The sequence below is a fragment of the Meles meles genome, chromosome 5 (genome assembly GCF_922984935.1).
Source record: "Meles meles chromosome 5, mMelMel3.1 paternal haplotype, whole genome shotgun sequence".
Classification (NCBI taxonomy): Eukaryota; Metazoa; Chordata; class Mammalia; order Carnivora; family Mustelidae; genus Meles; species Meles meles.
The window spans coordinates 919,088-946,375 of NC_060070.1; the positions used below are offsets into that span (position 1 = coordinate 919,088).

Here is a 27,288-nt window from a genome sequence, read left to right on the forward strand (position 1 = left end):
GCATGGAACGGTCTTCCATCTTTTTGTGTCTTCTTCAATTTCTTTCATGAGTGTTCTGTAGTTCCTCGAGTACAGGTCCTTTACCTCTTTGGTTAGGTTTATTCCCAGGTATCTTATGGTTCTTGGTGCTATAGTAAATGGAATTGATTCTCTAATTTCCCTTTCTGTATTTTCATTGTTATTGTATAAGAAAGCCACTGATTTCTGTACATTGACTTTGTATCCTGCCACATTACTGAACTGCTGTATGAGTTCTATTATTTTGGGGGGTGGAAACTTTGGGGTTTTCCTTATAAAGTATCATGTCATCTGCAAAGAGAGAGTTTGACTTCTTCCTTGCCAATTTGGATACCTTTTATTTCTCTTTGTTGTCTGATTGCCGTTGCTAGGACTTCTTTTTTTTTATATATATATTTATTTTTATTTGTTTATTTACAGCATAACAGTGTTCATTGTTTTGGCATCACACCCAGTGCTCCATGCAGTACGTGCCCTCCCTATTACCCACCACCTGGTTCCTCAACCTCCCCCCCCCCACCCCCCTGCCGCCCCTTCATAACCCTCTGGTTGTTTTTCAGAGTCCATAGTCTCTCATGGTTCATCTCCCCTTCCAGTTTCCCTCAACTCCCTCTCCTCTCCATCTCCCCATGTCCTCCACGTTATTTGTTATGCTCCACAAATAAGTGAGACCATATGATACTTGACTCTCTCTGCTTGACTTATTTCGCTCAGCATAATTTCTTCCAGTCCCGTCCATGTTGCTACAAAAGTTGGGTATTCGTCCTTTCTGATGGAGGCATAATACTCCATTGTGTATATGGACCACATCTTCCTTATCCATTCATCCGTTGAAGGGCATCTTGGTTCTTTCCACAGTTTGGCGACCGTAGCCATTGCTGCAATAAACATTGGGGTACAGATGGCCCTTCTTTTCACTACATCTGTATCTTTGGGGTAAATACCCAGTAGTGCAATTGCAGGGTCATAGGGAAGCTCTAATCTTAATTTCTTCAGGAATCTCCACACTGTTCTCCAAAGTGGCTGCACTAACTTGCATTCCCACCAACAGTGGAAGAGGGTTCCCCTTTCTCCACATCCTCTCCAACACACGTTGTTTCCTGTCTTGCTAATTTTGGCCATTCTAACTGGTGTTAGGTGGTATCTCAATGTTGTTTTAATTTGAATCTCCCTGATGGCTAGTGATGATGAACATTTTTTCATGTGTCTGATAGCCATTTGTATGTCTTCATTGGAGAAGTGTCTGTTCATATCTTCTGCCCATTTTTTGATATGATTATCTGTTTTGTGTGTGTTGAGTTTGAGAAGTTCTTTATAGATCCTGGATATCAACCTTTTGTCTGTACTGTCATTTGCAAATATCTTCTCCCATTCCGTAGGTTGCCTCTTTGTTTTGTTGACTGTTTCCTTTGCTGTGCAGAAGCTTTTGATCTTGATGAAGTCCCAAAAGTTCATTTTTGCTTTTGTTTCCTTGGCCTTTGGAGACATATCTTGAAAGAAGTTGCTGTGGCTGATATCGAAGAGGTTACTGCCTATGTTCTCTTCTAGGATTCTGATAGATTCCTGTCTCACGTTGAGGTCTTTTATCCATTTCGAGTTTATCTTTGTGTACGGTGTAAGAGAATGGTCGAGTTTCATTCTTCTACATATCGCTGTCCAGTTTTCCCAGCACCATTTATTGAAGAGACTGTCTTTTTTCCATTGAATATTTTTTCCTGTTTTGTCGAAGATTATTTGACCATAGAGTTGAGGGTCCCTATCTGGGCCCTCCACTCTGTTCCACTGGTCTATGTGTCTGTTTTTATGCCAGGACCACGCTGTCTTGGTGATCACAGCTTTGTAGTAAAGCTTGAAATTGGGTAATGTGATGCCGCCAGTTTTGTTTTTGTTTTTCAACATTTCCTTAGCAATTCGGGGTCTCTTCTGGCTCCATACAAATTTTAGGATTATTTGCTCCAGCTCTTTGAAAAATATCGGTGGAATTTTGATCAGAATGTCATTAAAAGTATAGATTGCTCTAGGCAATATAGACATTTTAACAATGTTTATTCTTCCAATCCAAGAGCATGGAATGGTCTTCCATCTTTTTGTGTCTTCTTCAATTTCTTTCATGAGTGTTCTGTAGTTCCTCGAGTACAGGTCCTTTACTTCTTTGGTTAGGTTTATTCCCAGGTATCTTATGGTTCTTGGTGCTATAGTAAATGGAATCGATTCTCTAATTTCCCTTTCTATATTTTCATTGTTGGTGTATAAGAAAGCCACTGATTTCTGTACATTGACTTTGTATCCTGCCACGTTACTGAATTGCTGTATGAGTTCTAGTAGTTTGGGGGTGGAGTCTTTGGGGTTTTCCATATAAAGAATCATGTCATCTGTGAAGAGAGAGAGTTTGACTTCTTCCTTGCCAATTTGGATACCTTTTATTTCTCTTTGTTGTCTGATTGCCGTTGCTAGGACTTCTAATACTATGTTGAACAAGAGTGGTGAGAGTGGGCATCCTTGTCGTGTTCCTGATCTCAACGGGAAGGCTGAAAGCTTTTTCCCATTGAGGAGGATATTTGCTGTGGGTCTTTCATAGATAGATTTTATGAAGTTCAGGAATGTTCCCTCCATCCCTATACTTTGAAGCGTTTTCATCAGGAACGGATGCTGGATTTTGTCAAATGCTTTTTCTGCATCAACTGAGAGGACCATGTGGTTCTTCTCTCTTCTCTTATTGATGTGTTCTATCACACTGATTGATTTGTGAATGTTGAACCAACCTTGCAACCCAGGGATGAATCCCACCTGGTCATGGTGGATAATCTTTTTAATGTGCTGCTGGATCCTGTTTGCTAGGATCTTGTTGAGAATCTTTGCATCCATATTCATCAGTGATATTGGTCTGAAATTCTCCTTTTTGGTAGGGTCTTTGCCTGGTTTGGGGATCTATAAAGAACTTCTCAAACTCAACACACACAAAACAGATAATCATATCAAAAAATGGGCAGAAGATATGAACAGACACTTCTCCAATGAAGACATACAAATGGCTATCAGACACATGAAAAAATGTTCATCATCACTAGCCATCAGGGAGATTCAAATTAAAACCACATTGAGATACCACCTGACACCAGTTAGAATGGCCAAAATTAACAAGACAGGAAACAACGTGTGTTCGAGAGGATGTGGAGAAAGGGGAACCCTCTTCCACTGTTGGTGGGAATGCAAGTTAGTGCAGCCACTTTGGAGAACAGTGTGGAGATTCCTGAAGAAATTAAGATTAGAGCTTCCCTATGACCCTGCAATTGCACTACTGGGTATTTACCCCAAAGATACAGATGTAGTGAAAAGAAGGGCCATCTGTACCCCAATGTTTATTGCAGTAATGGCTACGGTCGTCAAACTGTGTAAAGAAGCAAGATGCCCTTCAATGGACGAATGGATAAGGAAGACGTGGTCCATATACACAATGGAGTATTATGCCTCCATCAGAAAGGATGAATACCCAACTTTTGTAGCAACATGGACGGGACTGGAAGAGATTATGCTGAGTGAAATAAGTCAAGCAGAGAGAGTCAAGTATCATATGGTCTCACTTATTTGTGGAGCACAACAAATAACATGGAGGACATGGGGAGACGGAGAGGAGAGGGAGTTGAGGGAAACTGGAAGGGGAGATGAACCATGAGACTGTGGACTCTGAAAAACAACCAGAGGGTTTTGAAGGGGTGGGGGGGTGGGAGGTTGAGGAACCAGGTGCTGGGTAATAGGGAGGGCACGTACTGCATGGAGCACTGGGTATGGTGCAAAAACAATGAACACTGTTATGCTGTAAATAAACAAACAATAATAAAAAAAGAACACGAGCAGGAGGGGCAGAGAGAGGGGGAAGTAGGCTCCCAACCGAGCAGGGAGCCCAATGCAGGGCTCGATCCCAGGACCATGAGATCATGACTTGAGCCGAAGGCAGATGCTTCTCTGACGGAACCGCCCCAGGCCCACCGGACTTAATGAAGCTAATTAAAACCTTGTGTTCTGCACAGCTATTGTAGTGGGCTGAGCTGTTTGCCCGTTATTCCTGTGTCCTCAGCATCAAACAGGTGCTTCTTGTGCATTGCCGGGAGGCTGTGGCCACTGTTTGAAAGAGCAGCTGGTGGCAAGTATGTGTCTAATTCAGGATACTTCTGAATTCACAGCTGCTCACGGCTGCTTTTGTGTTGAAACCTGGCCATGGCCAGAAAGATTGAGTGGATTCAGGAAACTTCCAGGCAAAAAGATGTTTCATTTAAAAGAGTTTTCACATGGAAAACGAAGCGCTATCTCTTAAATGACCTTTATCTAGACGTCTGTCGTGATATCACAGCGTCATTTTATCTGCTTTGTGAAATCCATGCAAATGCAGGGCCGTGCCGATTCCCACTCAAACTTCGGTAAAGACATAGGCGTCTCAGGACACACTTTGCAGACACTGCTCTGAAGAGAGAGCACCTTGACCCCCAGTCCCCGTGCTCTCAGAGCCTGCCCACACCTGTTGGCTCCCCTGCCCTGGCCTTCCTGAGGAGGGAGGGAGAGGCAGCCCCCCTCTGCCCGTCCCCTCCAGCCGGCCCCCCAGCTGCGTGGGAGCCACCCTGTCCGGACCCTCTCCGTGCCTGCTGTTCTCCGTCAGCTGGACGTGCGTTCCTTGCAGTGCGGCTGTGGTAACCAGAGCCATCATCGGCTTGCACTGGGCTGACTGCTGGGAGTGGAGTTGCGTCCTGCACTGTGCAAACCACGAAGCTGGTTCCTGAAGTGTTAGCCCCGCCAGCCTGATTCCCACACCTCCTGACCTCTTTCCCACTGCGCCTCGTTTCTTGAAACCCGGCTTCTGGCCCTCGTGCTTGCTACCCCTTTGCTTCTTCCTCACCCTTCCTGCTCGTCTCTCATCTCTGTTGTAAGTTCATGGCCCAGGTCACAGGTCACCTCAGTGTTGCACACTGGCGGTCACGTAACTCTGGAGCGTGCGGAACTGGCTTCTCGGGCATCGGCTTCTCAGAGCATGGCGCCCCTTCCAGGGTGGTTTTCCCCATGGAGACACCCCTGTGCTGAGGTGTTTGCTCCTCGTTACTCTCTACGGTTTGGGATCCAGAGAGATTCAGGTGTGTGTAAACAGTGAATGACTCCAAGAGTCCCGTTTTGTACTGGCACATGGTTTACATGGAGGGTATGAAGTTGTGGTCGGTTCACTCGTTTGAGGAGTTCTATGCAGGTGTTTGTGTGGACGCTGCGTTTCCATGGACTGCTTCGGAGGAGCGAGGCCTGGTGTGGGTTTAAGCTCCTTGGAAACTGCCAGCCGGCGTCTGCATGGACGCTGCGTTTCCATGGGCTGCCGCGGAGGAGCGAGGCCGGCGTCTGCACTGGCTGTACCACCGGCCAGTACGGCATGGAGGCTTCGGCCACACGTGTACACAGATGGCAGTGAGGGACGCGTGCCGAGCAGGGCAGGGCTCCGGTGATGTGGCCACGGTACTCCAGTGAGGGCCTTGCACTACGACTCGAGCAGCTGTGTGCCCTGGTGTCCTCGTGTGCAGAGCAGGGTCGGTGATGGCTGTGTCTTTGGAGGTGGAGAGGATGACACCAGGGAGTCGGTGCATGTGTCCGTGTGCAGGAGCCTGGGCTGTCCTTGTTAAACTCCCTGTTTGACGATCACATGTGATGGGTGCGGAAGAGCTGCTGCCCTTGTGGGTCCCCTGAGCTGCGACGCCGAATGGCCGACATGGGGAGAGTCCGGAGTCCCAGAAAGCCCTCCAGTGTTATTCACCGGGGCATCCCACCTGAGTGTGTCCTGCAGGGAGTCAGGTGCAGCGGCGCAACAAGTGCCGAGTTGTTGCTGGAATGGGAGCAAGTCCGACGAGGCCCCGAGCCCTCTGTGGACAGTCGAGGTCACAGGAAGCCCCACAGAACAACAAAGGTTTAGAGTCAGAAAAACCCAGTAGAGTATCAGTGTTGCATCGGACCAGATGGACCTCATAGACATATACAGAACATTCCATCCTAAAACAACAAAACACTCATTCTTCTCAAGTGCACATGGAACCTTCTCCAGAATAGACCACATACTGGGTCACAAAGCAGGACTCAACCGATACCAAAAGACTGACATTATTCCCTGTATATTCTCAGACCACAATGCTTTGAAACTGGAACTCAACCACAAGAAAAAATTTGGAAGGAATTCAGACCTGGAAGCTAAAGACCATCCTGCTCAAGAATGCTTGGATCAACCAGGAGATCAAAGAAGAACTTAAACAATTCATGGAAACCAATGAGAATGAAGACACTTTGGTCCAAAACCTATGGGATACAACAAAGGTGTTCCTAAGGGAGAATTACATAGCCATCCAAGCCTCCCTTAAAAAATTAAAAAACCCAGAATACACCAGCTCTCTTTACACCTTAAAGAACTAGAGAATCAACAACAAATTAAGCCAACCCCACACACAAGAAGGGAAATTATCAAGATTAGAGATCAATGAGATAGAAACTAGAGATAGAGTAGAACGCATCAATGAAACTTGAAGCTTGTTTTTTGAAAGAGGCATTAAGATTGATAAACCATTGGCCAAACGAATCCAAAAGAAAAGAGAGAAAACCCAAATTAATAAAATTATGAAGGAAAAAGGAGAGATCACAACTAACACCAAGGAAATAGAAACAATCATCAGAAATTATTATCAACAGTTACATGTCAATAAGTTAAGCAACCTAGATGAAATGGATGCTTTCCTAGAAACCTGTAAAGTTCCAAAACTGAATCAGGAAGAAATTGACAACAAGAATAGACCAATATCTCGTAATGAGATTGAAGCGGTGATCAAAAACCTCCCACAAAAACAAGAGCCCAGGACCTGACGGATTCCCTGGGGAATTCTACCAAACTTTCAAAGAAGAACCAATACCTATTTTTCCTGAAGCTGTTTGAAAAAATAGAAACAGAAGGAAAACTTCCAGACTCTTTTTATGAAGCCAGCATTACCCTGATCCCCAAACCAGGCAAAGACCCTACCAAAAAGGAAAATTTCAGACCACTATCACTGATGAATATGAATGCAAAGATTCTCAACAAGATCCTAGCAAACAGGATCCAGCAGCTCATTAAAAAGATTATCCACCATGACCAGGTGGGATTCATCCCTGGGTTGCAAGTGTGGTTCAACATTCACAAATCAATTAATGTGATAGAACAAATCAATAAGAGAAGAGAGAAGAACCACATGGTCCTCTCAGTTGATGCAGAAAAAGCATTTGACAAGATACAGCATCTGTTTCTGATTAAAACTCTTTAGAGTATAGGGATGGAGGGAACATTCCTGAACTTCATAAAATCTATCTATGAAAGACCCACAGCAAATATCCTCCTCAATGGGAAAAAGCTCACAGCCTTCCCGTTGAGATCAGGAACACGACAAGGATGCCCACTCTCACCACTCTTGTTCAACATAGTATTAGAAGTCCTAGCAACGGCAATCAGACAACAAAGAGAAATAAAAGGTATCCAAATTGGCAAGGAAGAAGTCAAACTCTCTCTTTGCAGATGACATGATACTTTATAAGGAAAACCCCAAAGTTTCCACCCCCCAAAATAATAGAACTCATACAACAATTCAGAATGTGGCTGGATACAAAGTCAATGTACAGAAATCAGTTGCTTTCTTATACAATAACAATGAAAACACAGAAAAGGAAATTAGAGAATCGATTTGATTTACTATAGCACCAAGAACCATAAGATACCTGGGAATAAACCTAACCAAAGAGGTAAAGGATCTGTACTTGAGGAACTACAGAACACTCATGAAAGAAATTGAAGAAGACACAAAAAGATGGAAGAACTTTCCATGCTCTTGGGTTGGAAGAATAAACATTTTTAAAATGTCTATAGTGCCTAGAGCAATCTATACTTTTAATGCCATTCCGATCAAAATTCCACGGGCATTTTTCAAAGAGCTGGAACAAGCAACCTTAAATTTGTATGGAATCAGAAGAGACCCTGAATTGCTAAGGAAATGTTAAAAAAGAAAAAACTGGGGGCAACACGTTGCCTGATTTCAAGCTTTACTGCAAAGCTGTGATCACCAAGACAGCGTGGTACTGGCACAAAAACAGACACATAGACCAGTGGAACAGAGTGGAGATCCCAGATATGGACCCTCAACTCTATGGTCAAATAATCTTTGACAAAGCGGGAAAAAATATACAGTGGAGAAAAGACAGTGTCTTCAATAAATGGTGCTGGGAAAATTGGACAGCGATATGTAGAAGAATGAAACTCGACCATTCTCTTACACCGTACACAAAGATAAACTCGAAATGGATAAAAGACCTCAATGTGAGACAGGAATCTATCAGAATCCTAGAGGAGAACATAGGCAGTAACCTCTTCGACATCAGCCGCAGCAACTTCCTTCAAGACATGTCTCTAAAGGCCAAGGAAACAAAAGCGAAAATGAACTTTTGGGACTTCATCAAGATCAAAAGCTTCTGCACAGCAAAGGAAACAGTCAACAAAACAAAGAGGCAACCCAGGGAATGGGAGAAGATATTCACAAATGACAATATAGACAAAGGGCTGATATCCAATATCTATAAAGAAATCCTCAAACTCAACACACACAAAACATAATCATGTGAAAAAATGGGCAGAAGATAGGAACAGACATTTCTCCAAAGAAGACATACAAATGGCTAACAGGCACATGAAAAAATGTTCATCATCACTAGCCATCAGGGAGATTCAAATCAAAACTACATTGAGATACCACCTGACACCAGTTAGAATGGCCAAAATTAGCAAGACAGGAAACAACGTGTGTTGGAGAGGATGTGGAGAAAGGGGAACCCTCTTCCACTGTTGGTGGGAATGCAAGTTAGTGCAGCCACTTTGGAGAATAGTGTGGAGATTCCTCAAGAAATTAAGAATAGAGCTTCCCTATGACCCTGCAATTGCACTGCTGGGTATTTACCCCAAAGATACAGATGTAGTGAAAAGAAGAGCCATCTGTACCCCAATGTTTATAGCAGCAATGGCCACGGTCGTCAAACTGTGGAAAGAGTCAAGATGCCCTTCAACAGACGAATGGATAAGGAAGATGTGGTCCATATACACGATGGAGTATTATGCCTCCATCAGAAAGGATGAATACACAACTTTTGTAGCAACATGGACGGGACTGGAAGAGATTATGCTGAGCGAAATAAGTCAAGCAGAGAGAGTCAAGTATCATATGGTTTCACTTATTGTGGAGCATAAGGAATAGCAAGGAGGACATGAGGAGATGGAGAGGAGAAGGGAGTTGGGGGAAATGGGAGGGGGAGATGAACCACGAGAGACTGTGGACTCTGAGAAAGAAACTGAGGGTTTTGGAGGGGAGGGGAGTGGGGGTTCGGGTGAGCCTGGTGGTGGGCATTAAGGAGGGCATGGATTGCATGGAGCACTGGGTGTGGTGCATTAACAATGAATTTTGAACACTGGCAAGAAAATAAAATGGGGAAAAAAGAAGGAACGCCAGTGTTGACACCTGATGTCTGTACCGGTCATTTCCTCCCACATGTGCTGCTTCCCCAGCGTGAATATGAAGGTTCCTGACATTCGTGGCAGCGGTGAAATGTCCCATAGGTGGCAATGAACTGCACAGTGTGACCGCGGCTGGGCCAGGGGTTCTCAAAGCGGGGTCCCGGGCCAACAGCAGCCGCCGCTTCAGGAACTATTAGGAGCTCCTACACTTCTGACCTCTCCTCTCTGGGATGCATATGATATCTGCTTGTAGACTTTATTTCAGAAACCACCATTTAGCTGGCAACAGGTTCATTTGGAGGTTCTAAATTTGAAGCGCTCATTTGTACGTCAAAATAGGTTTTTTTTTTTTTTATGGAAAAAGGACTCTTCTAGAGGTCTTGCTTCTGCTACAATGTGGCATTTCTCTTTACTGCCAGTAGACTCCACAAAATACTTGTTTGCACATTTTGTTACTTAACAATTTGAGTGGATCCCTCATCTCTTACATCCCATCTGAATGATATCCAGTCCCAGACTTCTGTCCCTAAAATGGAGAGTCTGATGGCATCTACGTGTGTATTACACACATACGTATCTTTTCACGTCGTAATACAACTGGAGAGGAGTGTACATTTTTACTTTTAATTTTATCGGCATCCACACACAAAGTTCAAAATATTTGAATTGCTTAAATTCCAGGCTAATTAGCCAGAAGCAAGGAGTAGAAGGTTTTGTCAAGTTTTTGGGAAAGGACAGCAAAACCCCACTTTGGGATTGCAGGCAAGGTTGGATGTGGAGGCTTTAGGGGCCACAGGTCCATTAATCCACTTGGGACCCGACCAGGCGAGGAGGGGAAGGCACACGTTGTGGGGTCACTGGTCTGTCTGGGGACCCATGGCCGCAGTGTCACCCAGCCAGGGGGTGCTGCTGCCATGCGGGACCATTGGCCCTTTCAGCACGGAACCTGTGTGTTTGTCTCACAGGTGTACGTGTATGACGTGGGCTCCAGCACGTTTTCTCACAGACTGGCTGGACACATGGACACCGTCACTGCCGTGGCCTTCAGCCCGTCCGTCCCACAGGTACGTCCGCTCGCCCACGCTGTATGAGGCTTTCCTCACATTTTCTGTATCTGCTGGCCTTTGTTTGGTGAGATCCTGTCATGTGTAGGGTGACATGCCCGTTGTCATCGCGTGCAGGAAGCCCGGCAGGTGCGTCTTCGCTGGGCGCACTTGCTCGTGGCTGCGGAGGAATGGGCATGTCCTCGGGCGCCTGTGTGAACGCTGTCATTGGCGGCCGCAGAGCAGCTGAGGAAAGGGTGTAGAGAATTCGGGTGGAGGAGGAGGAGCACAGAATTTAAAGACATCCGTACCGTCAGGAGGAGTGACGGGAAGAGAGTGGCATGAGCCGCGGGTCAGTTACAGGGGAGTGTGCAGTCCCGCGGGAAAATCTGACTGTTCACGTTGAGCTGCAATGAATATTGGGGGACGTCGATTCAGAGGACAGCATTACTGTGTGATGGGGTCACCTGGCGGCGTGTGCACGGGTCCACATGTGAAAGAGGTGGGACCGCCCTTCCCCCTCCCTTGCCCCCTGCCCCCCCCATCTCCCGCTCTGCCCTCTGCTTCCGTCAGAGGCACCTTAGATACTCGGGCACGTCTGGCTTTCACTGATGTCAGAGGCACGGATGCAACAGGATGGCCACGTCACTGACCACAGAGCCCCTGTCTGTGCCGCGGAGGTCCTCACGTGGCTCGTCCTGGCGTCAACCATGACGTAGCCTGTGGTGCATTGCTGGGGGGCATTCAGGCTCAAGTGTTCTCTGCACGTGTTGGGACACAAGGCCGTGCTGTGACGACCACGGGGCCCGCTTTTCTGATTGGCCACACGTGTCGTGGTTAGCTGTCGGAGCACGTGGATTGGTGCTTGAATCGTCTGACTGACCTGGCACTGGGCAGGTGAGCGAGGGCCCGGGAGGGAGGGGCGCAGACGACAGCTGGGGTGAGAGGCCGGCGAGGCCTCTGGCAGAGGGCAGGCTGCGGGACCTGCTGGCAGGGGTGATGTCAGTGGTTCTGAAGATTCGGTATTGGCATAAAAATGTCTGCATCGCGGAATGAGGAGCTGCTCTGAACGCTCGATCGCTTGCCCGCGCAGTTAGCGGAAGCCCGGGAGGTGAGAGGAGCTGGCCGTCACCCTGAGTGCTGATTCCTGACACGGCGCGGGGGGAGTCGCACTGGTTTTCTGGCTCTTCATCTCGGGGACCTCGGTGTGCACACAGAACACGGAGGAGCATTTTCACACGTTAATGTGCGACACCACAATTCACTTTGTAAAACTGCCGCTGGGTTTTTGAATGGTGACACAGCCGCCCGGTGCTCGTTGTCTTCCCTCGTGCAAGTTCGTAACAAAAAGCCTCACTGTTCCAAAGGTTTGCATTTTGTCCGATACAGTTCTCAGAGAGATCTCTGTGAATGCTTCGACAGTGTCCTCAAGATGTTGAAAAGTCTCTGTTTTTCAGTGTATTTGTTTGATTTTAAGACACATTATCCCTTCACTAACATTTCCAAAACTGAAGGAAAACTCAGACTCCTGCTTCCTCTCAAGTGCGTGTCCTTCTGTTTACAAACTCGCTGGTGTCCACCGACCGAAGTACCCGACTCAGCTTCTGTTCTAACAAATCAGTTAAATGGTGCCTCAAAACCACAATTTGATATTTTTATTTGTCAAAAAAGACTCTGAGTTCTAATCACATCAACATTCAACTTTAACGTATTAACATGTTCGCATCTCGAGCGCATGTGTAGGCGGAGATGCCCGAGCGTGGTCGGGAGGCGGGGGTTCGAGTCTGCAGGCCGGGGAGCCCCTGGTCAGCAGGGAGGGCTGGTCTGCGTCTCTGGGCGAGGGTGCCTCCTCCGTGTCCCGTCGGGCAGGACGGTGGGACTCGTGCGGCGAGCCGCTTTCCTGGTAGGCACCTGTAATCGTCCCCGCTCCTCACAAGAAGAGAGGAAAGAAAGACCACCCCTGACGGCCCTGCAGACCGGTGCAGCAGCTGCCTGCTGCCTCCGCTCCCCCCACTGCCTCGCCTCCCTATGTTCCTCCGTCACTCGAATGCTGGGTGGCTGCCCTCGACTTGACTCGTGCTTGTGCTGATCAGCCGTTTACTAACCTTTAAGCTTTTTCTCCTGGATGTGTGGTCAGTCCCCGCCCCCCACGGTGGCTGCTCACGCCGGGTCATGCTGGAGACGGTGCTGGACGTCCCTGCAGGTCCAGGGAGGAAACCCAGAGGTGCCCACACGGCCTAGGTCTGGGTGCCATGACCCCAGCGTCTGAGCTCGTTGGGGCAGGGATCACGGAAGCCCTGCAGAGTCTCCTCTGGTGTGTCTGTGTCGCATCTGGGAACTTATTTTAAGGGCCTTGTCCCAAGTGGCCGGACAGTACAGAGGAGGCGATACTGACCGATGCCAGGGACTCAGCATGACTCTTGGAAAGGCGGGAGATGGATTGCTTGACGAGGTTTTTGTTAAATACATTTACTTATGAGAAATCTTATCCTCTCAAAATCAAAGTTTGGTTCTCTCAGAATACTGCTAGATATGGTTCCAGAACACCGGCGCTGTTGCTCAATCATCAAAGTAAGACTTCTGAGTCTTTTTTTTTTTTTAAAGATTTATTTATTTATTTATTTGACAGACAGAGATCACAAGCAGGCAGAGAGGGAGGCAGAGAGAAAGAGGGAAGCAGGCCCCCCGCTGAGCAGAGAGCCCGATGCGGGGCTCGATCCCAGGACCCGGAGATCATGACCTGAGCCGAAGGCAAAGGCTTTAACACACTGAGCCACCCAGGCGCCCCCAGACTTCTGAGTCTTTTGGAAGAAGATTGCACTTGTACTGATGAAATTATTCTCACAAGGCGTGTGGCTAAGAGAGGACTCCGAAAATGAGCAGGAACCCTGGCAGCTCCCCGGGAGCGTGGCTCAGGCCCCAGAGACCGTGGCAGCATCTCACATCCTGCTGGGAAGGGCAGCCGAGTCCCACGGCCCTTGCTTGTCTCAAAGGCCATGCCGTCAGCTTGCGGTCACTGCGCACACAGAGGCCACTGGTGTACTTTGTCCTAAGACACATCCGTTCAGATATTGAATGTTTGGGGTGGGAACGCACATCCAACCCCAGTGATGTCCCTGGCCGGCACTGTGGCCAAGAGGTATGAGGAATCCAAACTCCGTGCTACAGAAGAGAGGATGGCGTGTGAGCTGATGGTTTCTGGTTGGAAGGGACAGGGCCGCCAGTGACATGGGAAGTTCGGGAAGAAATATAGGGAAACTGTGGTTTGGCCATGGCAGAAATCTGCTCCGTGTGACGACAAGTCGGTGGAGTTTGTTGGAGTAACCGGAAGTCACAGATGTGCTCGTCGTCATGTTTCCAGGCTTACTGCGTCGGTGCTGTGCTCACCAGCTACCTTGTGTCCAGTTCGAAACTGCAAGAGCATTGACGTAAGATAATATGGAAGCTCTTTTTTTGGTCTGTAAGTCATACATTTATCTGTTTATTCAATTATCGTGTTATGTTAGTCACCATAAAATACATCATTACTTGTTGATGCAGTGTTCCAAGATTCATTGTTTGTGCACCACACCCAGTGCTCCATGCCGTCCGTGCCCTCCTTACTGCCCACCACCAGGCTCACCCAACCCCCCTCTCCTCCCCTCCAAAACCCTCAGTTTGTTTCTCAGAGCCCACAGTCTCTCATGGTTCATCTCCCCCTCCCATTTCCCCCAACTCCCTTCTGCTCTCCATCTCCCCATGTCCTCCATGTTCTTTGTTATGCTCCACAAATAAGTGAGACCATATGATACTTGACTCTCTCAGCTTGACTTATTTCACTCAGCATAATCTCTTCCAGTCCCGTCCATGTTGCTACAAAAGTTGGGTATTCGTCCTTTCTGATGGAGGCATAATACTCCATTGTGTATATGGACCACATCTTCCTTATCCATTCGTCTGTTGAAGGGCATCTTGGTTCTTTCCACAGTTTGGCGACCATGGACATTGCTGCTATGAACATTGGGGTACAGATGGCCCTTCTTTTCACTACATCTGTATCTTTGGGGAAACAAAAGCAAAAATGAACTTTTGGGACTTCATCAAGATCAAAAGCTTCTGCACAGCAAAGGAAACAGTCAACAAAACAAAAAGGCAACCCACGGAATGGGAGAAGATATTTGCAAATGACAGTACAGACAAAAGGTTGATATCCAGGATCTATAAAGAACTTCTCAAACTCAACACACACAAAACAGATAATCATATCGAAAAATGGGCAGAAGACATGAACAGACACTTCTCCAACGAAGACATACAAATGGCTATCAGACACATGAAAAAATGTTCATCATCACTAGCCACCAGGGAGATTCAAATTAAAACAACATTGAGATACCACCTAACACCAGTTAGAATGGCCAAAATTAGCAAGACAGGAAACAACGTGTGTTGGAGAGGATGTGGAGAAAGGGGAACCCTCTTCCACTGTTGGTGGGAATGCAAGTTGGTGCAGCCACTTTGGAGAACAGTGTGGAGATTCCTCAAGAAATTAAAAATAGAGCTTCCCTATGACCTGGAAACTACAGCATTTGAATCTTTAAGAGAAGTTGAGATTCAGCATATTTTAGGTTTACTTTCTTAGATTTTTGAGAATTGGGAGCATTTTGCTTATTAATTTTTTTCCTTTCATTTAAAGTATTCTATATACATATATATTATGTATATCTTGAATATATTTGAAATGAATCTTGACAATTTTATTTTTTTAAATTAAATTTAATTTAATTTAATCTGATTTTTTCAGTGTTCCAACATTCATTGTTTATGCACCACACCCAGTGCTCCACGCAATCCGTGACCTCCATGATACCCACCACCAGGCCCTCCCATCCCCCACCCCACTCCACTCCAAAACCCTCATAAACTTAATTCATTGCCTGAAGATTTTTAATCTGTTCATCATGAGTAGCTTTCACACAAAAGGAAGGCACTTTGCTTGTGAATATTAACATTTACTCGATTTCTAAATATAATAAATATTAAATTGAATGAGCTTAAGGAAGCGAGATCTTAATATTAGAGTCTTTAATAAATGGAATCGTAATTTTCAAGAGTCAGAATGAACCACCAATCTCCAGCATTGCTGTGGAGATGAGAGTGAAAGGCATGACGCCGAGTCCTTCCTTCCCGTGGCCCCTCTGGAGAGCCTGCAGTTGTGGGGGCACGAGGACCTGGTCCAGGTACATCGGGGGTCTGGGCGCCACGTGGGGTCAAGCCCGCCGTGCGGGGGCTGCCCGTGGGGTGCACATGGAGCTGAGACCACGGTAGCTGGCGGAGGTCTGCCACCACAGCGGACACAGTCCCGCGTGGCCTTAACCGTAGCTCAGTTTTTGAGAAAGTGGCGTGCAGGGTGGCTTCTGGGAGTTCGTGGCCCGCACTTGGTCAGGATTTGAAAGTCACTGAAGCAGCACTGAAGACATCTACCATTCACTAAACAGGACACGTCCTCCCCTTTTCTGGGGTGACGTCATTCTGCGTTTGGTCACGGACATCGCTGCCTTTTATGAGGAAGCTTCCGTAGCCCTGCAGGGCAGAGTGGTGGGGTTTGGGCTCGAGGTCATGACCCCGTCAGTGTGTGCTCCCTCTCTCAGCTGTGTCGGGAGAGGGACGGCCATCTGGCAGAGCTGTTTGTCCTCTGGACGGGAGGTGAGAGGTGAGTGCGGTTCCACACCGCTCTGACTCAGGGCGAAGCCCTGACCCCGGAGCCCATTGCTGTGTGAGGTGAACCTGCAGAGTCACGTCAGTAAGCACGGCGGGGTGCACGCGCTCGTCTCGGTGAATGGCAGGTCGGAGTGGTTGTCATCGAAACAGTTCTGGATTTTCTTCTCATGCAGCCTGTTCGAAGGCCGGGAGCGCAGGGAGGATCCGCTCAGGGGCTGCGAGCATGGACGTTGCCGGCGCCTTCTCTGGGGAGGCAGGAGGTCACGGTGGAGCACGGACACCTGCCGGGGCCCCCCAGCCAGAGGCAACGCCTCTGCTCCCCTGGCAGTCGGTTCTGCACAGATAGAGCTGGGTGTTGTCCAGTGGTCTCTCGGATGACCCTGAGCATTGTAGCTGTGATCGGGGTGTTACTATGGATATTACAGAACGTTTCTTCCGTTTGTCGCTGGTGAAAGGGTCCCTCTCCGCGTGCAGCCGGTCTCGGACAGACCGGGCTATTGAAGAAAGATGGGTGATAGAAGTAGCGGCCGAACTGGCACTGTCAGCAAATGCGAACACGGTGCTGGGTCTGCGAAACCCGCTTCAAACACGGAGGTCCCGGCGACGGCTCCGGTACAGGAAGCGGATAGCTTCTCCGTGTGCGTCCCCAGAAGGTTCTAGCGGTTGTGCGATTCGTGAACACGTACCGTGGAGGGAAATCATTTCTTCACTGTTTAAAGTCAGGAAGGAAATCAATACGTATTCTAATTTTTAACATCTGGGGAGGTGTTTTTAGTAGACGAAAGTTGACGACCGACCCCCTTACAATAAACAGAAGGAGACCAGGGCCCACGGTGTTCTGTCTTACGTAGAGTATCAATTCACGCCAGCGTTTCTAATTTAGGACATTGTGTGGAACTTAATATTAAAGGTCCGTCTCCTTGATGACTGATGGAGAGTGAAGTTTCATCTTAGTATAAAATTTTACCAAAAAAAAAAAAATAGACCTTGCCTTTAGGGATCGGCCCTCAAGTCGCGGTGGAAACAGAGCAGCGTCAGCGCTGCGCCCGTGGGGAGGGGCACCCGCGTCTCTGCTGACACCTGCTGCTGGGGCACCGGCTTTCCAGGCACTGGGAGCAGTCAGCGGGGCTCGGGGGGCAAACAGAGCTTTCTTTCTCCTCTCCAAGCAGAGCGCCTCTCTGGGATTGTTGCCTTACGAATGCCTCTTGGAGAATGGCCTTCCCTCTTAATTTTTTGAACGTGGAACTCAAGTAGACCGTTCATTCGTACGCCCGTGATTGTTGCAGAAAACACTCCAGCAGCAGCTCACGGAACCTGTGGGCTTCGGGCGAGCAGCAGGAGAGAGCGCGGGCTGTCGCAGGCCAGACCGCGGTGCCGTCGGGGGCTCGTCCATGTGTGGGAGTCCCTGGGGGCCCTCCCGCCTCCCCAGCCTCCCCGCTGCGTCTTTGGCTGTGAGGCATGGCGCCGACTGTGGCGGGAGTCAGGGCTGGAGAACCAGGCTGGGGAGCAGGCGGCAGCCGTGGTGTTCCTCAGGCTGGGGGGCTGCATGGGCTCCGGCCACGCACGGGACACCAGGCTCCAGCCATGTGCGCGTGTTGACACACAGGCCAGAGGGCAGGAGCCGCACCGGCCGCCCTCTGCCTTCTTGTCCGCGTGTCTGGTCCTCGTGGCGCCCACCACGACTGCCCGGGACAGGAAGAGCTAGTCACCTGTCCAGCACCGGGGGTCGAGCGGACAGGAGTGGACGCAGGGGCCCTGGGCTGCGGAGGCCTCGTGGTCTTTGCAGTGAGCTGCAAAGTCGTGTCCCGCACATGGCTCTTCCGAAGGGTCCCGGGAGCGGGTTCTCTCAACCCCTCCCCCCAAGCCCCAGCCCAGCCCCGCCTTCACACGTGGACTCAGGATCCCCAAATTGAGCCAGACAGTGAGCTTGATAAATCTTACCTTATGGTTTGGACTTTAAATTTTAAAATAAGAAAATAATGTGTTTTGATTATCCTCAGTCCTTTTAAGCCATATTGAAAGGGAAAAGGGTTTTGTTACCCCGCTTGTTCAACAGTCTCTCTCTCCCTTTCCTCTGTTGTGAAGAGTAGGTCTGTGCTCACCCCTTTGTCTCGTCAATGTGGTGGTTTGTTTTTAAATCGTACTTGACGTTTTCAGTGGAAAATCAGTTTGGTCAGCTGGTGACGTGTCCACGTCGGCCCACGGGGCCCTCGGCGTAGAGACACTGACTGGACCCCCCGCCCCCAGCACCTGCCACTCCGCAGGCTCTGTTCCGGCTTCTGTCCGTCCAGAACGGCGGGTTCCCTCCTCTTCCCTGTGATGCTGGCTTGTTTGCTGCGAGCGGTGCTCTCTGGCTTTCTTCACTCGGATGTGTGCTCTGACGTGAAGGGAGCCGCCCCAGCTCTTGTGAAGATGTAAGGTGTTTGCTGTTCTGTTTCCTCTTATCTTCAGTGCATTCCTCATAGATACCGAGTGTTGTTTCGTTCTCTTAACCAATTTGACTGTCCCTGCCTTTCAGTTGGTGTGTTCTGTTGTTCCATTTGATGAGATTATTAATTTTTTAAAAGATTTTATTTATTTGAGTGAGAGCGAGAGAGAGAGGGAACACGAGGAGACCCCACGACGGACCATGGTCCTAGTTCCCACTGGCACGGCATCCCTCCTCCAAGGGGTCGGACTCTACACTGTTGCTCCTTCGGACTGGACTTTTCCCCAGAGACTTGCCAGTGTTACTGTTTACTGGGTGACCCTACGCTGTTCGACCGCCCTGACCTGCCCACAGGTTTTACCTGTTGTCGGGCCGCCACAACGGTGCCCTCTAAGGCTGCGGACCCCACCACGACCCCCAGTCCGATGTACGTTTCCAGGAAGGCTCTCCAGGCATGGGGGAGGCCGTCCACACACTAATCTAAAAGGGGAGAAACCTAGCATCCCAGGGGTGCGGCGGGCATGCAGGGCAGCCGATCTGGCTGTGGGAGGTCACTCCCCCGAGCAGACCTTGAGGGTCCCCTTGAGGGTGTGGTTCCTTCGCGCTCCTTTCCCTGAGCGTCGTGGCCGGTGGGCGGTGCAGAGCCTTTGGGTGGTGCTGAGAGATGGTCAAGACCCGTACACCGTCTCCTACACATGCGGGCGCGTCGTCACTGTGCATGGTTGACCACCGGCTGATCCGGGGCACGACCTCCCACACGAGGACTTTGGCTATTTCCCAGCTTTGCCCCATCCTGGTTGGGAAGGCTTGGACCCGTCCAGAGTACGTGCACATTATCACCAGGAGAGGTCTGGGCCCCTGCTCGGCTGCCCGTCTGCATCTATGTCCAGGTCTCTGAGTGGGGCTGCTCCCCTCCTCTTCTGGACTCCCGGCGGGGGCCGCGGCGCAGACCGAGCGTTGTATCTGGCGCAGGTGGTGCGTTGCTCGCTGGTTGCTTGGCACAGTGCTGGCGGCCGGCAGATGCAGGAAAGCTCCTTGCGGGGGCCGGGTGGGGGGGCTCTGCTGCCGTTTTCCCCAGGCGGGTGAGCCGGTGGTGTTCCTTGACTAGATGCCCTCCTGTTGTTGGAATGAAGACGTGCCTGTCTGGCCTCACCCTTCATCCCTTTTTAGCCAGGGTGGGCCCCTCAGCCGTGGCCCACTTTTGTCAGTGTAACTGGGGGGAGGGACTTCTCCAGGGGCGTCAGCGCCATCGCCAAGGAAGGGACTCTGTCTGTGTCCTCACTGGCTGGAGTCTTGGCTGCCTCATCTGCCAGATGATTTCCCCGCACTATGGGGTCGCCTCCTCTCTGGGGTCCCTTACTGTGCAGAATTGCTCCTTCTCTTGGAAGCTGGATGGCTTTGAGGAGATTTAGTATCTCTTCCTTGTTGTTGATAGCTTTTCCCGTGGCAGTACGGAGGCCCCTCTCCTTGTAGATGGCCCCGTGTGTGTGCACAGGAGCAAAGGCATACCGAGAGGCAGGTGGGGGTTGGCTCGCTTGTCTTTGCTGAGGATGAGGGCTTGGACTAGGGCATGTCGTTCAGCCTGTTGTGCTGGCCATCCAGCTGGTAATGGGACTTCCGTGGTCACGGTTACTGTGTAACCTGCTTCTGGGCACCCTCTTGAGGGTAACTGCTGCCATCGCTGAACAGCGTGAGCTCCGGATCCTTTACGGCTCGATCCCTGGTCTGGACGCTCCTGTGGACTTCATCAGTCGGCTTGGAGCAGTCAAGGTCTGGTTCCCCATCTTCCGTGGGGAGAACGGCTGCTGGGATTAATGTTCTAGCCTCAGTGCATGGACTTGGCTGTGGAATTTCTGAGATTTCCTCAGCTGGGAAAGAGCCTTCCTCTTGGTGATTGCTTTGTGGGTTCAGAGGATTAGGATTTGTTTGTTCGTCTTCCATTTTAGTGGGACTGGAACAACAGTGTTTGGAGCTAGAGGGATGTCATGAAGCTGGTTTTTCTGTTCCTGGACCCAGAGTGTGGCAAGGCTCATAGCACGTTCCGGCATCTGCCCTCTCACCGAGACCCGTGCTTCCTGTCTGGCCCACCTCTGGGCTCTGCGGTGTGACTCCTGGTGCCAGGACCACGCGCCCCAGGCAGGGCTCTTGTTGGCAGGCTCCCCGCTCACAACAGTGCCGCCGCACCCAAGAGCACAGCCACATCCTGCATCCGGGGAGCTCGGCACCGGCGCAAATGTGGAGGCTCCTACGGCGGTCAAGCTCCGGCCACGCGTCATCCCCAGAGGCTGACGCTGACGGCTTTCTGTTTGAGTTTGCACATGTCGAGCTGGGGGGGTACTGGTTATTTGCCATCGAAGATACTCATCTGCTGAATATTGACAATTGACGACCCTGTGTCAGGAGTGGGAACACAGTCAGTCCTCAGGAATGGATTCAAAGGGACTCGAGGTGCTCTGTGTAGAACGTCTGTCCCGGCAAACTCCCCGCCTGCCAGTTACTCTAATGCAGTGATGCCTGGCGGCAGGTGGCGGGAAGGTATCCAGGATCGGGCAGGAGAAATGACCGTATCATTGAAGAAAAATGACAGGACGTCAGATTCAAGCAGAAAGGGGCTCTGGTGAGAAGTACCGGAGGACGAGGCAGGGATCCTCAAGTGAGAATTTAATACTTTCCAGTGAAACGTGACTGTTAGCATTTATGCACGCTGGGTGCTGGGGTGTGCACCGCCCGCAAGGAGTTTCCGTGTGCCCAGGCTGGCCCTCTGCCCCGTGTCCTGTCCCCACCCACTGACAGTCACACGGATGTGTTCAGAGGTGAACCGAGGCCAGTGTCTTAACCATGTGGCCCGGCCAGGCGAGGCCTACACATGCATCCCACACACCACCCGCCCTCGGGAACCCTGCATGGCCGTTTCCACGTGGGCGTGTCAAGGCTCCTAAGGCCGCATGGTGCTCCGACAACACGGGCATCTCCCTTGGAATTTCCAGGACAAGCACGTCAGACTCGGAGGCAGAAGCCCCACGCTTGCTCGGCGCCGGCCGGCTCTCCACCGACTCCCGTCTGTGAGGAGGAACGGCCCGAGCCAGCTGCTGCCGTGCACTCTGAGAGCGGAAGCCCCAAACAGCCCAGATTTTCACGGGCCGTGGGCATTCAGAAAATGAAATAAACACAGTAGAATAAACTACAGCAAGTTGAAGTAGAATTGCAAAATAATTGTATTGTAACAGAAGAACTGGAGACAGCCAAAGAAGCCACGCAACGTGACCCCAACTCTGTCCTCTCTTGGCACGTGACAGCAGAGGCCCAATACTGTCAGTGGTACACGGTGTTCGTTCAGACGGGCCAGCTTGCCGACCGCAGGGCGCGGAGAAGGTTCAACGTGGCCAGGGGACGTTCTAAAGAACTAGTTAGGTGTTTCCAACGAAGGCTTAGCATCACTATTAAAGAAGAAAAGAGGCCTGAAATGGAAACTAAAGTCCCTCCTTCCAGTGGAAGGAAGGGAGGACGGAAGGGGGGAGGAGGATGGAGGGAGCGAGGTGGGGAGGGAAATACGCAACCACCACAGTAACCCAGGGACCAACTTCAAAGTGCTTTTCCTAAAACCACAGCTGGAGAAAGGACAGCATAGGGTCCGTTGTGTTTAGATGTCACATGAGCCCAGATGGCAGTTCTGGCCTCTGCTCGCATGTTTCAACGGTGAATCACATTTAAAATAAGGGTTTGCCAGTGCGCTCTCATCACCAAGGACCGAAATGCTTGGATGTGGAAGGGAGCCTGTGACCACAGGCTGATCCCGAGTGGGGAAGCACACAGAGCAGGGTGTCAAGGACGGGTTGTTCACGGGCCGGTCCCCAGGGGGGTTGCACACGGGGGCGGGGGTGTCGAGGACATGTTCCCCACGGCGTGCACAGCCCGTGCTCTGGTGGTCTCTGTGGTGCTGTCCTCGGGTCCTCTGCGGCCACTACATGCTTTGCTAAGGGACCCTTTGGCTTGAGGCGACCCCAGAGCAGAGGGATCTGCAGGCCTGGACCGGTTCCCTTTTGGCAGTCGTCAGTGGACCTTCTGCAGGTCTACAGGACACTTAGCGTAGATGTAATTCATGGTGGACATCAGACCCTCTTCTAGAAGCAAAAGTTCTGTTTTAAAGTCTCTTAAGTTTCTTCTTGGTAATTGCTCTGAAGTGAGTTCCAGCGCACAGACCAAACTTTCGGAATAAGGCGCTTGTGAGTTCGAACCCGCGCGGGGCTCGCTGGGGCCCCAGGGCTGCTGCGGGCTCTGAATCCCAGGCCAGGCTCCCCGAGCGCCGTGCCTTGATGTCATCGGGCTATGCTTCAGGACTCAGCGCCGCTTCGGATCACTGTGTTCTGGAAATGCTTTCTTGAAAATTTTAAGCAATCCTCATGACAACAGTGTTTATTTCTAACAAAAATATAGGCCCCTGCCTGCTTCTGGAGCTGATTAGCTGGAGCTCTGTGCTCCACTGAGATGAGATGTTGACTTTGCAAAACCGCTCCGTGGGCTGGAAGCGGTGCCCCAGGTCCCGCGGGAAGGCAGTTTCGTGAGTCGGGTGTGCGTGCCACGTGACTGGACCGCGCCGTGCGCGCCCAGGGGTCACTTCGGTCTTAGAGCCGCGCCGGAGCCCGTGAGACGCCACGAGGCAAGACGTCCTGAAGAACATTCAGCCACTGATTCAGCCTGAAAGTTGCTGTCGTGAATTCCTTCACCCACTTCTGCAAGAGATCGACAATTCCTTGTATCTACGATTCTCTAAATTCTTTGTATTTTAAATTCCAGTGAATTCTTCCACTTGCCCTGAAATTAGCAATTAACACAAAATGTTAAGCGTGTTCTTTATTGCCTGTGATACTGGATGACTCCTGTCAGCTGACCGCGGAGGGCTCGCTGTACGTGCTCTGTGCCCCTCCGTGCTCCCCGCCAGACGAGGACATCGGAGTTTCCGCACTGATGAAGGGAACACCCGGCTGGACAGAGACACGTTGGCCTCATGCTCACAAGGGCCTCACCTTCATGCTCTCGTGTGCTCTGCCACTTCGGATGGGAAAACTGTACGCCTGTTAGTTCAGGGGGAAGAATTCAGAAACGCGATTTAAATGCGTCCGTGCCAACTCCGGCCAGTTTGGAGATTGATACATGTCCTAGAATGACCTTCCCGCTGTGCACGGTTACCTGTCCGCTCACCTTGGCGCGGTCAACGGCGGCCGTCTCTGGGCAGGGGCAGTGCACCACGAGGTCTCGGCACTCGGGGCACGCGGCGGCCAGGGATTCGCTCCGAAAACTGTCCTCAGGATGCGGCAGCTGCTGCCCCAGGGGACCCGCGGAAGCTCCGCTCCAGTGGGCCTGGAAGGGAGGAGGGCGTGGGAGCGGGGGCGGCAGGGGTGAGGCGTGGTACTGGGTCCCCGTGACGGGTCTGCCGACACGCGGATAGCTGTGTCATTCTCCGTGTGCTGGCGTTCGGTGCCTTTGTCCGCATGTCGTCGTTTGTACCGCGTAGGCTTTTGAAAGTTGTATCCGGTGGATAATTTTCTTTCGTTGTAAATGATACCGTTTTGAACATTGGTTTCCCCAATTATCCATATACGAGATGAGGTGGGCTTCTGTGTGATGTGACTTTGGTCACGGTCTAGGGGTTGCTTTTTGTGGTTTGTTTTTTGTGGAATTTCTTGGTTCTTTGGGTAGTCCTCCTGGGATTTTCTGTGTAGACGGTCGTGTCATCTGCAAAGGCAGAGCGTCTTCCTCCCCCGGCAACACGCACGCAAGTTGGGTCTCACTCTTACCATGTTGCCATTGTTGGGGCTTCTGGCACGGTGTCCGCAGGAGCGGGCAGTGCTCGTCGTCCCCAGGCCGGGAGCGTTCCGTCCCCCACGTTCCCTGTGATGCTCGCTGTCGCCGCTTTGCCGGCGCCGTGGAGTCTTCATTCATCACTTTCGTCATGACGCGTGTTGGCTTTGCCAAAAGCTTTTTCGGCATCAGCTGACATCCTGCGGCTTCCCTTCAGCTGGCGGCTGGGGTGGGCTGCACTGTTCTGGAGCTGCGTGATGTCACCTGTCTGTGTCGGGTGACCCAGGGCACCGAGCGCGCGGCGCTGTCCGTGCGACAATGCGTGATTGTATGGAAGCGGGCGCCGGGCGAGGGCCGCCCAGTCGCCGTGCGAGACGGGCCCATGGCCTCACGGTGAGAACGTGCGGACATTTCAGATCCCACAGCCACAGCCTCCAGGACACGTGCTCTCCCTGCAGCCTGGAGCAGCGTGCAGGAGGGTTACGTGCGCCGGAGGGACGGTGAGGGACCGTCGTGGTCCTTCCCCAGATAGGCTTCACCCAGAGCAACATGCTGCGGCCGTCTAGGTGAATTTGGGTATAAATGTATTTTTAAATTCTCAGTTTTAATTTATAAATTGCTAAATATTGGTGGATATAACCCACGTAAACAAAAGGTCTTTGTGGTTCTCAATAGTAAATTTTGAGAGCGTGCAGGGGTACTGAGACCAAAAAGTTGAGGAACTGCTACCGTGTGGAAGGATTTTCCTTAAGTCATGTCTTAGGTTCATTTTGGGAAGATACCTTTCTAGAATTTGTTCATTCGCTAAGATTTAAAATGTATCGGCATGAAATTGTATTCTTTAACCATAATTTGTTGTTCCTTGATTTTTGTTACAATTTTAAAATTGTGAGATTGTCTGAAACTTATAGGGAAATTGTAAGAATAATGCCTGAACATTCTTCATAGTTTTTACCAAGATTAATAACAATTTTATTTTACATTATTTTTAATTAACTTACTGTTTATCCCTCCCTTCTTTCTTAATCTCTCTGCATGTAGCTACTCAGCACTTGAAATTTGGCTCATCAAACTGAGACGATCTATAAATCTAAAACACATCGGATTTTAAAGGCTTGGTACAGTGATGTAAATTCTTTCATTAATTTTATATTGATTACATGCTGAAATAATATTTTTGTATACTGGGTTAAATGAAATATGAAAATTAAATCATTTGTTTTTATTTTTAGTGTGGCTTCTAGAAAATTTTAAATTATACGTATGACTTGAGTAGTATTTCTGTTGGATTGTGTGTATACAAATTTGTTTTTCGAAACCATCAACAGTATGTTGGAGAAATTTCCCCTTTATGTCTGAACAGATTAGGATGCATTTCCTAGGAACAGTGACCTCCTCTTATGAACATGGACGATGGCTACAAAGATCAGGGAATGTAACGTGGACACATCCCACCCGTGGTTCACGCCCAGCTCACATTACAAGTCCCTCATAACCGCTCCCATCCCAGGATGACGATTTCCTGTGTGAGCGTGTCTTCCCTGCTTCTTCTAACTGGACAGTTCCTCCGGCTGTCTTTGTGCTCCTTGACCCCCCGTCCTTGTTTAAGGCCACAGGTCAGTTCTTGCCTGACATCTGTTCTCTGCGATCAGTCGCTGTGTTGTCTGGACGGCCGCGGGGGTGGTGCGTCCCATCGGCAGCAGTGTGACTGCGGGTTGTCTGGGTCATCTTGTGGACGTTTCTACCTTGGCCAAGATACCATAAATCAGGCTTCTTTTTCGTAAAGTCGGTATTTTTCCTTTCATAACTCATAGACAGTGTGGGACATAGGTAGGTGTCCTGTTTATTATCAAACTTTTACCCACGAACTTTGGCATGCGTTGAAGAACTCGGGCGTTTTTGTATAACTGGTTTTTAAAGAAGACGACAGACTTGAAGAGGAAGGCGGATCCAGGGGGATCCCTGCGCACCGGCAGGGCTCACACGTGGTTTTCAGCGTGTGGGAGCTGGGCTGTGTGTACGGGCAGGTGTGCGTGGACCGGAAACTAGGAGCCCCTCATGGAGCAGCAGGGCCCTGTGGCCAAGCTAAGTAAACTGGGCGTGGGGACAGAAGAAAGGTTGGGAAAAGACCTCGTTTTAGGGAAAATCTCTCTCTGTGGTTTCAGAATGACCCAAAGGCCTGGAACCTTCGCTTGTGGAAGGTGGGGAAGGCAGGACCCGGCGGGGGAGCCCACCTCTCTCCTCGGCCTGCACGTCCCTGAGTTGGGCCCAGTGTTGGAGGTTCCGGAAAGACTGATTTCAGCTCAGCGTCACAGAGAGCATCACGTGGCTCGAAGGAGAGCATTCTGTTTGCGAGGAGTTTCTAGCCTGGGCTGCACGGGAGGGTGGCCCGTCCAGGGGACCTGCCTGCTCGCTTCACAACTTCAAATGCCTTGTTGCGGACAAGTTCGCGCATCCATTCGGCATCGGACGGGTCCCATGAGCCTCGGCTTCAGCAGCCGCTGCTTGTGCCCCGTCTGCTCCCTCGCTCCCAGCCCCAACACACACCCTGTTCTGGGGGAGCCCTGGGAAGGGGCACGTGGGGCTGCGTCTATTTCCGTGTAGTCATCCCTTCAGACAGAAGGACTCTTGGCCGGGCACTTGGAAGCAGCTCGTTGAGATGGGGCTTTGTCCTCGTGGCTGTCGTTTTGTGGTGAGGCCGACCCCCTGCCTCTCGCCAAGCTTTCTAGCACCTTCGTCCCCTCCCCCACCTCTCACCTGGACCC

The 27,288-nt window shown here is 50.3% G+C and overlaps 1 protein-coding gene across 1 annotated transcript in view; it reads left to right on the top strand.

Annotated features, from left to right (window-relative positions):
- Nucleotides 1–27,288, top strand: part of WDR27 (WD repeat domain 27) — a 129,477-nt gene that overhangs the window by 73,631 nt on the left and 28,558 nt on the right. The window contains exon 26 of the mRNA XM_046004150.1: nucleotides 10,519–10,617. Coding sequence (XP_045860106.1) covers nucleotides 10,519–10,617 — 99 coding nt within the window. The remainder of the gene's footprint in view (nucleotides 1–10,518; nucleotides 10,618–27,288) is intronic.